The 20,812-nt window shown below is 44.3% G+C and overlaps 1 protein-coding gene across 3 annotated transcripts in view; it reads right to left on the bottom strand.

Annotated features, from left to right (window-relative positions):
* Nucleotides 1-20,812, bottom strand: part of fam133b (family with sequence similarity 133 member B) — a 43,843-nt gene that overhangs the window by 6,441 nt on the left and 16,590 nt on the right. For all 3 annotated transcript variants that reach the window (XM_038797369.1, XM_038797370.1, XM_038797371.1), the window contains exons 4-9: nt 19,343-19,417; nt 16,324-16,353; nt 16,116-16,184; nt 11,535-11,633; nt 11,396-11,449; nt 10,563-10,637 (exon numbers count right to left, since the gene is read on the bottom strand). In XM_038797369.1, the coding sequence (XP_038653297.1) occupies nt 10,563-10,637; nt 11,396-11,449; nt 11,535-11,633; nt 16,116-16,184; nt 16,324-16,353; nt 19,343-19,417 (402 nt within the window). The remainder of the gene's footprint in view (nt 1-10,562; nt 10,638-11,395; nt 11,450-11,534; nt 11,634-16,115; nt 16,185-16,323; nt 16,354-19,342; nt 19,418-20,812) is intronic.

The following is a 20,812-nucleotide window of genomic DNA, read 5'->3' as shown; positions in this document are numbered from 1 at the left end:
CATACTTCAGCAGCTTGGGGAATCCTTTCCACAATTTATGTGCAAAGTCTCTTACTTGTCAATATCTAAATTTGCTTCCTCTTGGGAGCGGTACCCTTTCCCTCAGCTCCTTTATGCTTGCAAACCTCTCTCCCTCACCAGCTCCACCTGTCTCCACTTCCTACACATACTGTCCATCCCCCGATAGCGGCATTAGCACCAGCACCAGCACCCCCTCTATCCTAAAATGCTTCATCAGCTGGTTCCATACCTTATCGTCAACTCTACAACCAGGCTCTCCATATATCTCCTGTCACCATAGCCCTCAGGCTGGATCCCCTATAGAATTCTTCCTCCACCCTAACTCATTCTGCTCCCTCTCCCTCCCACCACCGCCTCACCGTCTCCACATTCACCACCCAATAATAACCACTCCAAAAAAAAAGGAAAAGAAAAACAGTGCCACAGGCATTAGGGGAAGGGGTGTCGACTATCCCCTTACAAAGTTATTACCCCTGCTACAAATAATCAACCCAACATCCATCCTCCACCTAGGTAGAAAAGAAACACCCAACACTCCATTCCCCACTTTACATAGAACACTAGAACATAGAACACTGTAACTTGTTACCTGTTTGAGAAGTTACCTGTAACTTCCGAACTCGCCGGCTCCTCCATCTCCCAACAGAATTCAGCTCTCCTCCCAGTTTGTGCTCTTTAATGAAGTCATTGGCTGCCTCTTGGATTTCAAAGTAATATTCCCGGCCTTTGTAGGTCACCCACAGTTTTGCTGGGTAGAGCACCCCGAACCTGATCTGCCGTCAATAAATCACCGCCGTGGCCCTGTTAAATCCGGCATGCCGTTTTGTCAGTTCAGCTCCAATGTCCTGGTATATTCAGACCTTGTTTCCTTCCCAGTCACAGTTCTGCTTCTCCCTGGCCCACTGCAGAATCTTTTCCACGAACATGTGGAATTTTACAATCACCGCCCGCGGTGGCTCCCCTATTCTTGACTTCAGAGACCTGCGCGTATTATCCACCTCGGGATGCATTCCCAGCACCCCCACAAGCCCTGCCAACATCCTCGAGACGTACCCCGTGGCACTCTTGCCTTCTACTGTTTCAAGCAGGCCGACGATGCACAGGTTCTGCCTTTTCGACCTGTTCTCTTGCTCTTCCACCTTTGCTCCAACACCTCCCAAGAGCCCCACCTCTGCATCCAATGCCACTACCGCTGTAGTCCGACATCGCCGTCTCCCATCTCCCGGATGTGCGATCCCTGTGCCTCCTGACACTTTTTGACCCTGCTTATCGAGCCCTTCAGAGGTGCTGCTCCATTTGGGGCTTTCCAACTAGCCCTTCCCCCTCCGCCATCTTTCCAATATCTGCTGCAGCACAGGTCTCTTCCAATCCCTTGGCCAGGTCTTTCACTTTCTTCTACCAGGTCTGGTAACCAGGAGACATGCCACACCGGAGGGGGGGGGGGGGGGGGGGGGGGGGTAATATTCTGGGAAGATTATAGTTTAACTGTAGAAAATGGGATGAATACAACTAAAGAAGCTTGAAGACTATTACACTCAAAAGGTGGCACCATTTTGTCTTTAGGGGTTAACAGTTAGAGGCAGGATTGTAAAACAGTCGGTCGGCTACCTTCGCTGGCAAACTGGAGATGAGGTGTGTTTACTGCTTACAAAGAAATGCAGCCTAAAGAGTTGTTGTGTTTTGCATGAGCTATAATTAATTTTAAAACATTAATTGAGCCCTGAAATGCTGTCTCATCATGGAGATAGGTAAAGCTTAAGCAAGTTTTAGGATTTCAATTTATTGGTGTTTTTGCTGGGGAAGTAAATGTTGTGCAGCAGGGAAAAAGGCAATGCCGAAAAGGTACTGATGTTAGCAAGCTCCAACGGTATTGCTGTTAGATGGCTCTCTGTACTTGCGACTCGAGAAGTCCTAGGGAGCTGCGGAGGTGGCGGAAAGTCACTGGACCCGTGCTGGAAAGAGCTAGGAGCGTGTTGAAATCCAGGGGCAGTTCAAGCCCAGAGAAGCTATCTGACTGTTAAAAAACGGAAAATATGCAATTCATGGCTGCAGGACAGATTCAGAAATCTAGACAAGCCTCAGGAGAAGAGATTGAAACCCTAGGTAGTGTGTAGTTGTTGAGCAAGCCCAAGTTGGAGTGACTTTGAGAGAATTCAGAAACTTGATAATCAAAAGTGAAACATTTGTGAGGGAGACAGTTTCAACAAAATTAGTTGACTCACAATGTTTACTGACATCTGGGTGGATTGCTGAGAAATCCATGGGATCTGTCTTGGTCACTTTTGCTGTTTATTGTCTATTGTACATTGTGGTGTGTTAATTAACTTGTACCTCATATTAACCCGAAATGTACAAGATAGATATTGCAAATTGTTTGATTTTTTGACCTTGTATAACAGTTTATTTTTGGCTCATACAATTACCTAGAGGCTGAACATATGAATTGGCCATTAAAGACTCTGGACATAAGGATGTAAATACAAGCCTGTTTTGGTTCTTATTTACTTTTGTACTTAATTATGTCACTGCGAGTGTTTGTCCTCAAGAAGATAAACCACCGAGTTATCAAATTCTAAACATTTAAGTCAATAATAGTTGAGACATAGAAGTAAATGACCATAAACCGCTGCATTAAAAAGTGTTTTTTTTCCTCCAAAAACTGCTTTTATGTTGTTTTGAACAGAACAGCCTGGGAAAGGTGAAGAATTTACTGTTGGCCCACAACTCTAGGGAGGATTAAGCCTATGTTATCCCGTGTCACACCTCTCAATGGTGCCAGACCCCATCTCCTCACCAATGGTGCCAAACACAGAATATCCCCAGTCCGTTACCATCAAGGACATCTCTCCCAAAATCTGGAAGCTTCCTCCCCGAATCCATAAACTCCCAGTATTATCAGATTGTGAAATCCTCCCTAGTCAACTCAGCAGATTGCATCTAGAGTTGATAGAGCATTGAATGGAAGACATAGGGTTGACATCCATTGTACGTGCATATTGTGACCATACCCAGCACAGCATCCCTAATGTAATACGACAACTGTCAATTGTTCTGATGTAGCCATAATACTGTGTCACCAAACGTCAATATCTTGCCTGGTTCAGAAACACCTTTGGAGCACTTTAAATGCTCTACTTCCATCAGTCTACTCTCGATCATGGACAAAGTGATGGAATGGGTCATTAACAATGCCATCAAGCGGCTCTCACTCAGCAATAGCCTGCTGATTGATGGTCAGTTTGGGTTTTACCAAGGCCACATTACAGCCTTGGCCCAAACATGGACTAAACATCCAAACTCCAGAAGAGAGTGGAGGGTGACTGTCCATGACATCAAGGCAGCATTGATTTTGCTAGGGATCCTTTAAATCACATTTGGTCAAATGCTGCCTTGATGTCAAGGGCAGCCACCCTCAACTCACCTCTGGAGATTCAGCAGCGCAATTTAATGGAAACGTTTCCAAGTATCATTTTTGGAACAATTGCCGGGGTGTTTCTCTTTGGCCGCGTTGGCGTGATCGCATACTTAAAGGCATTTAGTGCTGGAAAGGAGTCCCCTTGTGCTTCTAGCCATAACTGGCCGTCTTGCCATCTGATTCGCCAGACTGACGCCTCAGTGTCTCGCTGCCAACAAGGGGGAAGTGCAATTGAATGCTCCCTCACAACTCACATCCAGTCACACAAGCATGGCAGGGCACTTTGGGGATGCTGACCTGGCCAAGTTTCTTGACGCTGTTGATGCAAGATGGGCCATCCTGTTCCCCAGAGGGGAGGAGGAATAGCAGGATCACCAATACCCTGGGAGGCAGTAGCAGCGGACATCGGTGTGGGCAGCATGATCAGAAGCACCCGTGTACAATACAGGAAGACAACCAATGACCTCCATTAAGCTGCAAGGGCAAGTTACCACCGGTCTCCAGGCATCAGTTCCACCCGCCACCCCTCAAGCTCTCTCTCTCTTTCTCCATCCCCCTGCCCCCCCCCAAATCACTGGCTGCCACCTCGCACCTTGCCCACATCCAATCTTAGTGCCTACTTCCCAGAACCCACAAGCACTCACCAGAAGAATCCCTGCATGTCCAAGTGCGGTGCCCACACATGTCAACTGCTATAGACTCTTGCCCCCTCGCCCCGACACATCAAGGGTGTGGCTCACAATGCCCTCTTTATCCCCGTAGGTGAAGATAGCCCACAGATAAAGAGCCAAGATGGGGCAGAGTACCAGAGATTTGAAACCTCACCTACTATGGAGGAACAGGCCCTGGAAATCACAGGGTTGTCAGAGGAAAGCAGTCATCAACAGTGATCTGTGCCACAGGAGGTGAGGATCCTCATCCCCTTCACCCAGATGACCTGTCTAAGTAAGTTGTTCATATCAGAGAAAATGATCCTTCCCTATCACTGACCACATGTTCATTGTCTTGATGGAAGTTCGTTTGTTGGAGCTGAGCCATCCAGAGTCGTTTCCGCTGCCCCCCCAACATCGATGCGACACAGCTATCATCCCCACCTTCTACTAGCGCAGAGACAGACACTTCAGTGGGCGATATTAGTGGACAGCCTTCTGGGGTTTAATCAGAGGAACACTACACGGTTGCTGATGTGCATCAGGTGGTGGCAGGAACATCCAAGGGAGTCAGCAAACGGATGTCTGGTGGATCCCAGGACTCAGCCGAGTCCTATTCACATCCCAGAGCTGAGAGGATGATAGAGCACTGTAATGAGATTCAGGAGGGAGTTGCCAGTGATATTCCAGAGTGCATAGCCGATTGGAGGAGTCTCAAATGCTACAGGAGAAGGAAATGATGCAAACAATGTGCGGCAACAAGACTGATATTGCTAGGGTGGCAACCGCCGTGGAAAGCCTGGACGTCAGGATCTAGAGTGGTGGTGTCCAAGGAATGGCTCAGTCTGTGACGACCATGGCTGAGGGCTTCGACATCATCTCAGTTCATAGATCATAGAATTTACCGTGCAAAAGGAGGCCACACGGCCCATCGAGTCTGCACCGGCCCTTACAAAGAGCACCCTACTCAAGCCCATGTATCTACCTGATTCCCGTAACCCCATCTTAACCTTTATGGGCACTAAGGGCAATTTAGGATGGCCAATCCACTTAACCTGCACATCTTTGGACTTGATGGGGGCCATGTCCCAGTTGCAGGTGTACATTGCTGAGGCACTAAAAAACATGGCCTCGCCGGAGGAGCATCACTGAGGGCGTCGATACCAATGGTGAGCCACCAGGATTGACAGAGCCAGATAATGCAGAGGCTCTCGGGCTCAAACCAGCTGCCCCATGGAAACCTGCAGGACCTCAAGAGGCACGATCAGGGAGGAGTAAGCGCTGGAGGCCAACCAGCTGCCTGCCACTAAGTAGATGACAGCAATCCCCAGTTCTTCTGAATCCTCCCTCCTGACACTAGTACATCTCAAGGTCAATGGGCAGTCAGACAGGTACCCTGGAGGCTAGAGGATGCCCGCCAAGAACCCCAAAGGCCACATGGCACAGAACGCAGCAGGCTGCCTCCACCTCTGATTTGCATCCTTGGGACACACCTAGATATAGCAGTAGACTATGAAAGATCAAGATCTATAGCCAGCAGGAATGGACATGTCAAATGTTTATTATTAAAACATGCTACACCTGATAAACGTGAAGCCTCTGTCACATTAATCTTCCCGGTTCCCGGCAGACCTGTCTGCACCCAATGTCCTGTTGTCCGCTGCTCCACCCACTGTACCGGACACAAATCAAACGCCCCCGATGCAGACCTAATTCAGAGGATGGGTGTGAGCGCAATGTCTGCTGAAAGACAGGAGTCAGACTTACCTCATGATGCGTTATCACCACTCTCCTGCCTGATCTCAATGCACGCAGGGCTGAGCCTAACACAGCTGAAGGTGGCGTTCAGAGCACACCTAAACAGAACCCAAATGAGTGGGTTCTTTTCGGAGGTGGAGGACAAATGTGAACGGTGCCAATGCGGCCTGGCCATCCACACCCACATGTTCTGGGCTTGCCCGAGACTTGTCGGGATCTGGACGACCCCAATGTCCAGAGTTGTGGGAGTGAGGGTGGAGCCATGTTCAAAAGTGATGGTCTATGGGGTTTCAGATCAGCCAGAACACTCATGTGTGGGGTGTGGGGGTAGCCGTCCCTTCCAGAGTATAATTGTATAGAAACTTGGTGAGATCACACCTGGAATATTGTGTGCAGTTTGGTATCCTTACCCAAGGAACGATATACAGGCCAGAAAGGGAGTGAAACTATGGGTCATCAAACTAACCTCTTCGATGGTGGGACTGTCCCATGAGGAACAATTGAGGTGACCAGGCTTGTATATCTACAGTTTAGAAGGATGAGAGGTGTTCTCATTGAAGAAGTGTGCAAATTTCTGATAGGGCTTGACAGGGTGCTGCAGGAAGGATGTCTACCTTGTTTGGGGTGTCTAGAACTAGGGAATAGAGTCTCAGAATAAGAGGTAGCTATTTGGACCAGGAAGAGGGCAATTTCTTCAGAGGGTGGTGAGTCTTTAGAATTCTCTACCACAGAGGGTGTGGAGGATCAGTCATTGAGTATGTTCAAAGAAGATACCAATGGCATCAAGGCATATGGGGATAGTGAGAGAAGATGACGTTTAACTAGATCCGATAGGATCTATTCAAATGCTGCAGCAGGTTTTCAAAGCTGAATGGCCTTCCTTGTTCAAAACTGGTGAGTAAAGGGAACCTCGCGATGGCTAAAATTAAGTAATATGCTCAGGGTGGGATAGTGGAAAATAGAGACAGCTGTGTGCATTGGGGAAAATAAACAGAACAGTTTAAATTAAGAGGTTTCTAAAACAGCCGCAACATTGGCCTGTGTTAGGAGGAACTGGCCTGTGTTAGGATTAACAAAGATCAAGAGGTGTGACAGAAACATTTAATGTCAGTCTCTTGTCTAGTTCACTGCTGTTTTACGTTGAGCTAATCAAAAAGAGCAAAATATGGCAAGTTTGTATAACAGATGCTACATTCAAGTTCAAGAATATCAATAACTAGCTGCCCACTGTAGGCCGGAAAGGTCACCTTGACTTACCATTACATTTTGTATTTTTGTCTCTTCATTTTTTTGTTTACTGTTTTTTTTGTTTACTGTTTTTAAAAAAATGTATGTTTGTTGGGAAGCAACTGATGTGGCATGCTTAATGAATGGAATTATGGAGATCGATGACATTTCTTTTTTGTTGGACGAGATGGATATGGGGGAAAATATGCACGGTAATTAATGCTAGCCCTTTTTGCATCGTCTAATCTAGTGCAGGTTGATGTTATGCTGTGCTCTGTATACTTTTATCGGTATTTGTTGATCAGTATTTCATGTGTTGCAACATGTGAGTTTATTAACCTGTAACGAGAAAACAGCTGTGTGTGTCTTTGGTTAGATAACTTCTGATCACATTTTTGTTTCTTCCCCCCTCCATCCTAGTTATGTTCTTGGTCAAAGTGTGCTTGATTTCATATCCTATTTCAGTGTCTACCCATCTGCTTCTGTGCCTAACCTCCAATTCCAGTGCATCAATCTAGGTTTTGAGGCCATCTAATGTGGCCTCCCGCAAAGAGCGATGGCAAATTCATCAAGCTGGAACACAGACAAGCTGCATTTTGCAAATATACAAGCTGCAGCCCAGACTGCATGCAGAAACTCACATCTGCAAAAGGGCCATGAAAAGGCAATGAAAGGAACGATAGGACAATCCTGTCCATCACATCATGTCACAGATTAAGCAGCACCAAGCCTCTGCTCGGAGCCCGCCCTCAAAATTGATATGGCAGTCCCTGATTGGACGTAACTGATCAGGAGATGGAGTCCTGATCAATTGATTGACAGCGACCCACAAAAGGGGCAGGGAAAACTCAAGCCGTTAAAAAGCAGCGCAGGCCAGCATTCCTTCTCTTTCGACTGATCTCTGACTGCAGCACAGCTACCAACATCAGCCAAGTTCAAGGACCCGCGCCATCCATTCGAAGGATGACAATCGAACACAGACGATCTACAAGAACTCTAGCCGCCAGAAGTTAGGAACGAGATAAGGCCATATCTACTCTATATCTGCCGGTCACCAGGAAGTTAAATTAAGGTTGTTTAAGTGTGTTAGTTATAGTCCTACTGTGCAGGAACGTGTGATTACTTAAGTAAATAACCTTGTGTCTAATAAATAAACTCTGATTGAACTAAAATATTTGTGTAATTATTTGTCTACCATACAGGTTAAAACACACATTGTGGTTATAAAAGAGCAAGAGTTTGTTCTCTCCCTCTCACATCTTCATGTTTATCATTTGAGTAAAGAAAGAGCGCAGATCTGGGGAGGTCTCAATTATGAGCGTTGATGTTTCAATGCTACATCAGACCATAAATTTCAGCTCTGCAAATGTCTTTTTTGTAACTGTGTTTTTACAATGGATAATTGGAAGGCAAGGGCAACAGGAGGTCTGGGAGGCATGACACCAGGGAGATGGTTCAAATTACTCTTGCAGGACCTGGACAGCAGGGGGAGCAGTTACAGAAAAAAAAAATTTCTCCCCATCTTGGAAAGTGGGTGGGGAGGGAATGGCAAAGTTGCATTTATTATCCACACTTAGATAAAATTAGAAGATGGTTGGTGGTAGGGTGGCAAGCGACTGCAGAAGGCATGAAAGTTAATCATATTCTGTGGAATTGACATCATGCAATACGGCAAGTATTTTTCCTTAAAGGTGATTGGTGAACCAGTTTAGCTTTACTTTACTATGACATTCTGGAAACATGAACAATTTTCAAATAAGCAGACTGATCAAATTCAAATGTAAAATTTTCCTTGGTGATAGGAGATATACATTGGTCCAGTACCATAACCAGTTATAATATCCCGGTACAAACAAAAGATTCAAGAATTTAATTAAATTGCAAAGAATAATATTCTGTACATCTGTACCATAATTATGTTAATAACAATGCACTTGTGAATAGATAGCTTCCCATACTTATTAAAACTGTTATTGTCCATAGACAGAGCTCAACCCCTACAGATGCCAATTCTGCTAGTGCCGAGATTGTCCACATAACAAATACACTTTTATACATGTAACATCTACAAATACTTTCTGACCACCATCTGAGAGATAAAAAAAGAGAAACTTCTCTTCTTTGAAGTTTGGTAGCATAAGATGCTGAAATATCTTTATCTTAAAAGTATTTATGGCAAAATGTATATTTCCCCTCTACCCCCACCCCTGCTGCATATGCAATATTTTAAAACTGAACACAATCCTTATCTTAATATAAATGCAAAATACACATTTCTCCCTCTCTTTAGCTGTGAAGAATGACTCTAAACGTCAACTCTCTTTCTCGCCACAAATGCTGCCAGAATTGTTGAATTTTCCCAGCATTTTCTGGTCATACTCCTTGCGTTAACTGCAGTTGCCAGCTATTCCACTGAATTTGTTGAACAGCAGTGAGCTTAGAAAGCTAAAGAAACATTCTCTATTTTTCCTGGAGATTAGTAATAATATCACCTGAAAGTCTTTACCTTGTAATGTTCCTTTAATTTAGTGCAATAGCTTGCCTTGGAACACACGTAACTCCATGATTTCAGTCAGTTGCTGGCATGGAGGCTTTCCTTGGTTTCAACACAGTACAACTTAGCTGGGGCTGGAATAGTCTGCTGCACTGCCACATAGGGGCACAAATCAGGTATTGTGGATAATTGGTCAAATTTACAAAAAGCCAAATTGCAGATTTCCTGTCGGCTCAGTGTAAAATGGAACGGAAAAGGTGCACGTTTATAACCAAAGCATATATTAATAATACAAGGAAAGTGAAATAAAAATAATCCAAAATAGGCAAAGGAAATATGCACAACACAAAAATATTTGTCAAGATATTTACTTGGAAAAGTGTCTGTATATGGAGAAAAAGCACCAAGCTGTATTAAAAAATTGGAACTGCCACAATAACAAAATAGTGAAGACGGCCCAAAGAGTCTCGATCGGGACAAGAAAAAGCCATTTATGAACTTTGCTAGATATTCACAGAGCCAGTTGAGGAATCTCATGGCTTGCCTCGTCATTACATCCACAGTGCAGCATATAGCAGTGTTTGATTTTTTTCCTACTTTTACTAAGTCAAAAACCTCCAACTGATTATTACCCAATTGGTGACCTGGCTCCTAAAAAGAAACCGCAACAACATACCAGTTTTTCACACCACCCAGTTTCAGGAAGGTGAGGTGCATTTGGCAAGTGTCACAATCATACGGAATATTTTAATATGATAAACACTAAATTTTTAAAAATTATTTTGAAACACTAAGAAAAGTGTCTTTGTGTCTGACAAAGAATTGCAAATCACCAGTCGAAAGAAAAACTGGAGCTGGATTCAATAGTCAATAAGATGTTTTTTCAACTGAAACACAGAATTTCTCCTCTTAGTCAACAAAAAACATGAAAAATGAACCTGTTAATTTTGGGGACAAAACAATAGTTCGCTAAGTAAATAAAATGCTATTTACTGACCTTATTCTCTTCAGCCGAGTCCGATTCTTCCTCTGAAGACTTTCCCTGTGTAGGATCACGCTTCTTCTTTTTATCCTTATTGAACAGTGAATATAAAAGTGAATTGAACCTAAGCTGTTTATTGACAACGAACATTAAACAACCGTTGAAATCACTTGTGCCAAAATCATTCTAAGACAAGTTATCGATCAGGCCTGCCATTTATTTAGTTTGCAGTTGATAACTTATGGTTATCCAGTGTTGCCTTCCAACATCATTGCTACTGCTCATATGAAAGGGGTACCTGGAACACTGGGAGGCAATGTTGAGCAATGGAACATTATTTTTTTTTTTTTTAAATTTAGATTACCCAATTATTTTTTCCAATTAAGGGGCAATTTAACGTGTCCAATCCACCTACTCTGCACATTTTTGGGCTGTGGGGGCGAAACCCACGCAGACACGGGGAGAATGTGAAAACTCCACACGGACAGTGACCCAGAGCCGGGATCGAACCTGGGACCTCAGCGCCGTGAGGCGGTTGTGCTAACCACTAGGCCACCGTGCTGCCCTGGAACATTATTTTTAGCATCTGTTCTTGGAATGAAGATCGCTGTCTGAATCAGAGCCCGACTATTACAATGCAAGTTGGAATTTTGAAATGAAGGAAAGAAAGGCAGTTGGGTGATTTCTTTTCCTCTCCATATGAAAGAACAGTCAAGCCAAAGTTTGCAAGTCATACAAATGGAAATGTGACTACTCCAATAGAATTTCCTGTCGGGGTATAGATTTTACTTTGTCTTGTATATTCAAGAAACATTTCAGATCAATGTTACAATTAAACTACTACTCACTCGCTCTTTTTCAGTTTCTTCCTTGATCTTTCTCTTTTTAGTCTTTGTGGTTTCCTTAAGACAAATATACCAATAATTTTAAATCAACCTTCATAAATTCCCATCCATATTAAAATAAAGATATGGTAAATAGTTCTACCTTATTATCAATGTCACAATCAGTTCGGGAATCATCTGAGGATTTTCTCACAGTACTATGCTTTCGCTTGCGCTTCTTCTTGACGTGTTTCTTTTCATCCTGTAACAGACATAACAATTTCTGTACTTTAAACCAGATTGATTTATCATGAATCATTTTTCAAAGCATAGCTATTTTTAACAAAAACCTTTATGTTGACACCCAAAGAATAGAACAATTGAATCTGAATAAGAAAAACACAGCACCATTTCAAATAAAACTTTTAACAATATTTCCTGGGATTTTATTCCAAAAAGACCATTTACAAATTAGAGTAGAATTTTTTAAAATCACAATCGGTTTTATTTAAAAACAAATCTATGTAATTAGCTCAATCTTTTCCCAGAACAGTCCAGCAATGGCACCATAAAAGGAGCATAACGCCTCTCAACAGTCAGACACAATGGTGAACTTGCAGCAGAATTGCTAAATTGCATTCCATCATGTCACTTTACCTTCATCAATTAATTATGTAACAGTGCATTTCAGTAGGAAACAATATGATTTTGAAAAGGAGTGGAAAAATAAGCATCAGAAAATTAATTATTTTCTTCCCTCAAGAACATATGCTCATCAAAAGTGAAGAACAGTTCACTAATGACAATGTCAAAATACAATGAGCAGTAACAACTTTTACAAGTTTAGCAGTGTTTTGCAATGCAAAATCAAGGCCCAAACGTACTCTGAAGCAAAGCAACAGCAAGATTAACTCTCCCAATGAGGTTCACAGATTCAGTACAGTCTCAAGTCCATATCGGAATTCAGGCTGCCTTCAATACAACAGTATTATTGGTGCAAAGCCATAATGCTTCATCCCACAACAAGATGTAGGAGCAGAAGGCCATTCAGCCCATCAAGTGTTGTGTGCCATTCAATGGGATCATGACTGATCTGATAATCCTGGACTCCATATTCCCGCTGTATCTTCATAATCCTGGATTGCCTCACGGATTTAAAAATCTGTCTTTCTCAGCCTTGAACATTAACAACCCAACCTCTATAATTCTGTGCAGTAAAATATTCCACAGATTCATTAACCTCCAAGACAAAATTCCTTCTCTTCAGTCATAAATGGGAGACCCCTTACACAGAGATTATTCACCCGAGAAGGAGCATTGCTCCGAAAGCTAGTGTTTGAAACAAACATGTTGGACTTTAACCTGGTGTTGTAAGACTTCTTACTGTGTTCACCCCAGTCCAACGCTGGTATCACCACATCTGAGACTATGCCCTTTGGTCCTACACTCTCCCTCAAGGGGAAACAACTTCTCAGCATTTACTCCATCAAGCCCTCGGAGAATCCTATATGTCGCAATAAGGTACCCGTACCAGCCTCCCCGAATAGACGCCGGAATGAGGCGACTAGGGGCTTTTCACAGTAACTTCATTTGAAGCCTACTTGTGACAATAAGCGATTTTCATTTCATTTTCATTTCATAAGGTAGCCTTTCGTTCCTCTAAACTCCAACAAATGCAGGTCCAACCTACTCAACCTCTCCTCATAAGAAAATCCCTCCGTACCCAGAAGCAACTTTGTGAACCTTTTCTGGATTACCTCCAATGCCAGTACATCTTTCCTTAGATAAGGGGACCAAAATGGTTCAATATTCCAGGTGTGTTCTAACTAGTGCCGTGTCTAGTTTAAGCAAGGTGTCCCTATTTTATTCCCATTGAAATAAAGGCCAACGTGCCTTTAGCCTTCCCTATTACTTGCTGAACTTGCATGCTAGCGTGTGATTTATGCACCAGGGATCTGAAATCCTTCGATGCTGCAGCTTTCTCCATTTAAATAATATTCAGCTCCTTTATTCTTCCTACTAACATTTTCCTACATTATATTCCATCTGCAATGTTTTTGCCTACTTAACTGGTCTAGATCCCTCTTTAGACTTTAAAATATATTTTTATTCAAGGCATTTAACAAATATACACGGAGTACAAGAACACCACATCAACCCAATAAACAACCGCAATCCTCCAACCCAGCTGACACCACCATCCGCCATGTCCCGCCCTCCCTATTTTAACTTCTTTAACCCCCGCCCACAACCCCCACCTCCACTTTGCTGACCCCTCAATTCTCCTTGGAGAAATCATCTCCTGGCGAGCCCCTGCACCAACCCCCGCAGAGCGAGCTTAACCTTTTCCAATCTCAAGGATTCTGCCAGTTCGCTCACCCACATCCCTGCTTTTGGCGGCTCAAAGTACTACCATCCCAACAAAATCTGTCTTGAGCTATCAAGAAGGCAAAAGCTAACAACATCGGCTTCTCTCACTCCCTGGGTCCTCCGACACACCAAAAAATCGTCATCTCTGGACTCTGAGCCATTCCCACACCCAACACTTTGGACATCACGTCCTAGAATCTCTGCTAGACCCCCTCAGTCTTGGATACGCGCAGGGCATGTAAACGTGATTCACGTGCCACCCCCGTGCACCACCTACACCTATCCTCCACTCCCACAAAGAACCTGTTCATCCACGCCACTGTCAAGTGGGCCCTATGCACCACCTTAAACTGGATGAGGCTCAACATCGCACATGATGAGGACGTGTTCACCGTCCACAGGGCCTCCTGTCACACTTTGGCTATTATCCAAATGCCTTGCAATGCCGCCATATGCTTTTGCTTTGTAAGCCTCTATATCCCCTCTCCAGAACCATTCCCCTCTCGTATTTAGCTTAAAGGCCTTGTTACTTCCCTAGTAATGAGGTTTGCAAGAACACTGGTCCAGCAAGATTCATATGTAGGTCTGCGCAACGGTATTTTATGTACCCCATCCCAATTTGTACATTGCTCAGGTAATAATCCAGAAATTATAATCTTGTTGAATTTAATTCCAAGCTCATCTATTTCTCGAAGCAGAACCTCTTTCCTCATTCTACCTATGTCATTGGTACCTACATGGACCACAACAACAGGATCCTCCCCCTCCCACTGTAGGTTCCTCTCCAGCCTGGAGCAGATGTCCCAAACCATGGCACCTGGCAGGCAACACAGCCGTCTGAACTCTCACTCTTTGCTGCAGACAGAAGAATTTTGCAAATGCACTATTGAGTATATTGACAGCTCATGCTTTGACTAGATTAAACCGTTTACACTACAACTTATTTCCCATGGTGAGTTAATTCCAGAAATTAATTTGCCGGAGAGAAAACATCTAAATTTAAATGAGAAAGCCGTGACACTGGAATGTAATAAAAATAAAATAACGGTAATTATTTCTGAAAACACTAGATTGGGAATAAAGCTTCAATTTTTTATTAAAATTTCGAGCAAATTAATTTCATGTTCAATCCTCCAAAGGTTAAGATTTTATTATCCGTGAAGCATTCATAAATGAAGTGCATAAATGCAACTGCAGTTCTTGGGAGGATTAAAAGAGCATAGGAAGTCTAAGAGGAGGTTATTTTTATTTAAAATACTCAATTTTATAGGAAAACAATTATATACTTCTGAAAATGAAATGACACCTTTCAAATACAGACATCAGCTGATATTGGGTCTCCCAAGATACACATACTCGGGTTGGAATTTAGTCAGCGCAGTGGAAACGCTTATCTGCTGGCCTGAAAACTGCCAGTTGGGGTTGCTTCCAGCTTGTAGGACCTCCGACTGCTTTTTCTGGCTACCCAGCAACTATTAGTGTCCTATCCAGCCCTATTCATCAAATGAAGGACCAGCAGCTCAACTGTATCATGAGCAGTGTTCACTACTGACACTGCACCTAGCAGAGAGGATAGCATAGGAGCAGGCTATTTGCCCAGCTGGTAGGCGAGGTCTGGGGCCAGCTAGGAGGCCCTGGGGTGGGATGTGGAGGCTGCTTAGGACTGGGGTGCATACAAGGGTAGATACTGTCATTCGGGTGTCCCCAGGTGACACAGATTGATGTACACCAAGTGGGTTTCTCACACAAATAGCACCCCAGGGCCCGCCCAAAATGGCCCGCACAAAATCAATGTGGTTAAAAGATACTGCTCCACCCCAGATTCTCTTTGTACAGCGGCAACAAACAACAGTGATCTTCACCGGCAAACATGAGGACAATCACGCTACCAACAGAAGGAAGGCTAGAACCAGGAACAGACCAGACCAAGGACCGGAGATAGAGGATGAATACAGCAGCCAGATAACAGTCAATATGTCTGGTACTTGCTAGTCACTCTGAAGTTAAGTTAAGGTCTCGTATGAACTTGTAGTACTCTGTAGAATATGTTATGTTGATGGTGTGATTGTTTAACTATAACATTGTATAAATACGGTTTGATTTAAACAAGTAGACTTGCAGTCATTTGTCCAGTGTATACGGGTCACACTGTGGTAGCAACATCATGAACCCTATTTTTCTGTGTAATAAGTGTAACTCTTACTATGTTAATTAAACAACATGGGAACATGCAAAAAAAAACTAACAGTTTAATAAAGATTAAATCCAATTTTCTATGAGTGCTTCGAATGAAAAGGTACTCACATTAAATTTTCAATCTTCCTGAGACCTTCAATTTAATTTTGTGGTGGATTCAAAATTGTGAAAAACTCACCTTACTGTCAATGTCCGAAGAGCTGCTGGAAGAATCAGAGCTTGATGATGAGGAGGAAGATGAAGACGGCTTGACCAAACACAATAAAAGTACAGCTTGTGAGATTTATCATTCATTTGATTTAAATTAGCAATTAAAAGCAAACAGGAATGAACTAAAGCAAATAAATATGAATTTGAAGAAAAACCTTCTTTGAAAATTTGCTCACCCTATTTTTCTTCTTTTCCTTTCGTTTTTTCTAGGAAGAACAAAAGAAATTACTGAATGTGAAGGAAAAGATCACAAGTACTGAAGTGCACCCACATTTTCACCCATTTAAATGAATTGATGGAAAAGCAAGCAGAACAATTGGTTTCCGCAGGTCACACCCTAACTTGCCACACAAAACAAAACAAACTTTTTGTTTTTAAACTACTGTCTGACAGCTTTAAACAAATACCATCTTCTAATTTCCTTTTGCTGCAAGATTGTTTCATTCCACAGATAAACCTTGACAATTCACAACGCTTTCTGTGGTTTGGAGGCAATCTTGAGATGGTTGAGCACCAGCAATGTGTCCAGGGTTACTGCGGAAGCACACGGATACAATTGTTGCACCTGCAACTTGCAGAATAACATCACTTTCAGTGCTTCTGGTTCAATCTTAATTTGAACATTTGACATCTGGAATAAATAGCTACCAGTAGTAATGGGGACCACATTGTCGTAGAAACCCAATTTGTTTCATAAGCTCCTTTAAATGAAAGAAGCTTACCCTCAGTTTGGCAAATTGGCATTCAGCAACTCATTTCAACAGCACCTTCCCAACCGGTGACCTCTACCACCTAGAAGGACAGGGCAGGGGATACACGTGAACACCATCATCTGTAAATTCCACTCGAAGCCACACACCATCCTGACTTGGAAATGTATCACTCTTCTTGCACCACTGCTGGGTCAAAACCCTAGAACCCGCTCTCTAACAGCAATGCCGATGTAACAACAACTACACCACATGGACTGTAGCAATTCAAAAAGGCAGCTCACCACAATCTCCTCAAGGACAATTAGGGAGGGGCAAGAAATGCTGGCCTGGTGACCAGCCCACAAAGAATGGATACATTTTAAAAATGGCTCATGAACAAGTTGGACAAATAGCAGGAAGACTGCTAAAGTCAAGCACTACCTGGGTCTCCAGTTAATCTGTTAACCCTGTCCCTGACCTCCCTGGAGGCTGAAGAGTGTACACACTCGACAATCAGAAATTTTACACAAGCAGTTTTCTCAGTTAACAGATATAAAAATGCCAATGGGATACTGTGTATATTATGCACCCGATAGACCCACAAAACAAAATACATTGGACAAGTGTGTGTGTGTGTTTGGGGTGGGGTGGATGAGGGGGAGGGGGACGAGGGAGAGAGGGAGGGGGACGAGGGAGAGGGGGAGGGGGACGAGGGAGAGAGGGAGGGGGACGAGGGGAGGGGGACGAGGGAGACGAGGGAGGGGGTCGAGGGAGGGGGTCGAGGGAGACGAGGGAGGGGGACGAGGGAGACGAGGGAGGGGGACGAGGGAGAGTGGGAGGGGGAACGAGGGAGAGAGGGAGGGGACGAGGGAGAGGGGGAGGGGGACGAGGGAGAGGGGGAGGGGGACGAGGGAGAGGGGGACGAGGGAGAGGGGGAGGGGGACGAGGGAGAGGGGGAGGGGGACGAGGGAGAGGGGGGAGGGGGACGAGGGAGAGAGGGAGGGGGACGAGGGAGAGAGGGAGGGGGACGAGGGAGAGAGGGAGGGGGACGAGGGAGAGAGGGAGGGGGACGAGGGAGAGAGGGAGGGGGACGAGGGAGAGAGGGAGGGGACGAGGGAGAGAGGGAGGGGGACGAGGGAGAGGGAGGGGAGGGGGACGAGGGGGACGAGGGAGAGAGGGACGAGGGGGACGAGGGAGAGAGGGAGGGGGACGGGGAGAGAGGGAGGGGGCCGAGGGATGAGAGGGAGGGGGACGAGGGAGGGAGGAGAGGGAGGGGACGAGGGAGAGAGGGAGGGGAAGAGGGAGAGAGGGAGGGGGACGAGGGAGAGAGGGAGGGGGACGAGGGAGAGAGGGAGGGGGACGAGGGAGAGAGGGAGGGGGACGAGGGAGAGAGGGAGGGGACGAGGGAGAGAGGGAGGGGGACGAGGGAGAGAGGGAGGGGGACGAGGGAGAGAGGGAGGGGCCGCGGGAGAGGGAAGGGGAGAGGGAGAGAGGGAGGGGGACGAGGGAGAGAGGGAGGGGGACGAGGGAGAGAGGGAGGGGGACGAGGGGAGAGAGGGAGAGGACGAGGGAGAGAGGGACGAGGGAGAGAGGGACGAGGGAGAGAGGGACGAGGGAGAGAGGGACGAGGGAGAGAGGGACGAGGGAGAGAGGGACGAGGGAGAGAGAGAGGACGAGGGAGAGAGAGAGGACGAGGGAGAGAGAGAGGACGAGGGAGAGAGAGGACGAGGGAGAGAGGGACGAGGGAGAGAGGGACGAGGGAGAGAGGGAGAGGGACGAGGGAGAGAGAAAATTGATGATGTGGGAAATCAGTAAAGAAAACTTGTGTTTAGCAGCTTTATGTCACTGAACAGTTAACTGCTCTGCACTAAGCAGCAGCTTAACATTTTCTAGCTAGGTAGAAAATGACAAATGTCATAATAAAGTTTTAAATCACATTAACACTACACCTTAGCTTCAGAAGAAGCCCCGCCATCTTTTATTATATTATCAGTAGAACAGCACAGAACAGGCCCTTCGGCCCTCAATGTTGTGCCGAGCCATGGTCACCCTACTCAAACCCACGTATCCACCCTATACCCGTAACCCAACAACCCCAACAACCCCCCCCCCCCTAACCTTACTTTTTAGGACACTACGGGCAATTTAGCATGGCCAATCCACCTAACCCGCACATCTTTGGACTGTGGGAGGAAACCGGAGCACCCGGAGGAAACCCACGCACACAGGGGGAGGACGTGCAGACTCCACACAGACAGTGACCCAGCCGGGAATCGAACCTGGGACCCTGGAGCTGTGAAGCATTTATGCTAACCACCATGCTACCCTGCTGCCCCAATACCAAGATATTTATTTTTTGACAACAAATTTTGTGATGTGGACATGAGAAACTAATTGAGATTACACAAATTATCTTTAAATAGGACCTTTCAGAAGATAAAATTCCATTCCCTCAGGTTTGGATGCAAGAACAAAGCAAAGTACAGATTTAAACAAGTTTCACCTCTTTCTTTTTGGAAGAACTTTCACTTCCACCAAGAATCTTCTCTCTATTTTTCTCAAGTTCTCTTCTCCATTTCTGAAAGCAGCAAAACAAAGAATCAAAAATAGGAAAAATGTCATATTACTATTCAAGTACAAACTATGGTTCAGAACTTCTATATTGCTAACAATTTCAGTAAATCCCTGACATTAATTAATTTACCTGGCCACTACACTGATATGATTGCTCATGAGTTTATTTCATATTTGTTGAAGAATGCTCTTAAAATTGTGTAGAAAACCTTTGAATAAACCATCAGATACAAATCACATTTAAAAGAAAAACAATTTTCAACCTGTGTCAGTGGTTCGTTGCAAACTGTGCTTCATGTTCTTGCAGTATGCATGCAGGATAATGTCAAAGTTGAAATTTTCATCTTTACTGTAACAAACACTAGGGTCGCAACTGTATACATTAATTCTCTCAAATTATCAGCCCGAATTGTGCAGTAAACTCCTGGTGATCACATATGCGAAAATCAAGAAGTTGGTGTCGAAGTTGCCCTGCTCCTCCACAAGCTTTGCTGTAACAATACCTTGCTGAGGAACTTGTCACTGAACACAAAAGGGAGTGAAGTTGAAGTAGTTACACGCTAGATATCTACTAAATCTGTCAGAAAAAGTTAGAACCTTTCGACTCCAGTGTAAGTAGTGAAAAATCTTAATTGCTGGCATACAACCGTTCTGTCATTCAAAATTAGCATACAAACATGCAGTCTCATTTCTTTAAAATTTAATTAATAGAGATTTTAAAAAGTAATAATTGGAGATTTAAACCCAAATTAATGATTCAAACTCAGTAAGGAGTTTTCAATCTGATTGGTTTAGGAGTTGCTTGTCAAATTCACACCTATTCTTGATCCACGCAAATTTTGCGGCAATTAAACAAATTTCTAATCACCTCTGCAGGCACTTCCAAGTCCAATAAATGACTGGCAACATTAATTTACCACGGACTGCAAAATCCAAGCAACATGTTGAAGCTACTTAGAACAGTGTAGCTGATCACCAAGGATCAAAAAACAACTAGACATGTTTTCAGGCTTATAATACTTGAGCAAAGTATCCAAAGGCAATATACAATGTTCAAAGCAGGAAGCAAATTACTTTATTCCTAACAAAAGGACACTTCTATAACATGCAAGACTATCACTAGGCAGGGAAGAGGGAGTGGGGTAGTTTAGGCAGTGTAATAGTGCCAAGGAAGTAACAGGTCAAACCAGGGAAAGCGGCTGGCTGTATAATTTTGATGAAGAATAGGATTAAAAGGAAGTTCAATATTAAAAATGCAGTGGGTGAACAGAACAGCGGCAGTAGTCCCAAAGGACAAGCAGGAGGATAAAACGTTGGGGCCAGGGATGAAATAAGATTACTTTCAAATGTAACTTTTAGTGTAAGACTTAAGAAAATGGTATAGCAAAGAGAATTTTGA

The sequence above is a fragment of the Scyliorhinus canicula genome, chromosome 5 (genome assembly GCF_902713615.1).
Source record: "Scyliorhinus canicula chromosome 5, sScyCan1.1, whole genome shotgun sequence".
NCBI lineage: Eukaryota > Metazoa > Chordata > Chondrichthyes > Carcharhiniformes > Scyliorhinidae > Scyliorhinus > Scyliorhinus canicula.
This window is presented reverse-complemented; position numbering and strand designations above follow the sequence as displayed.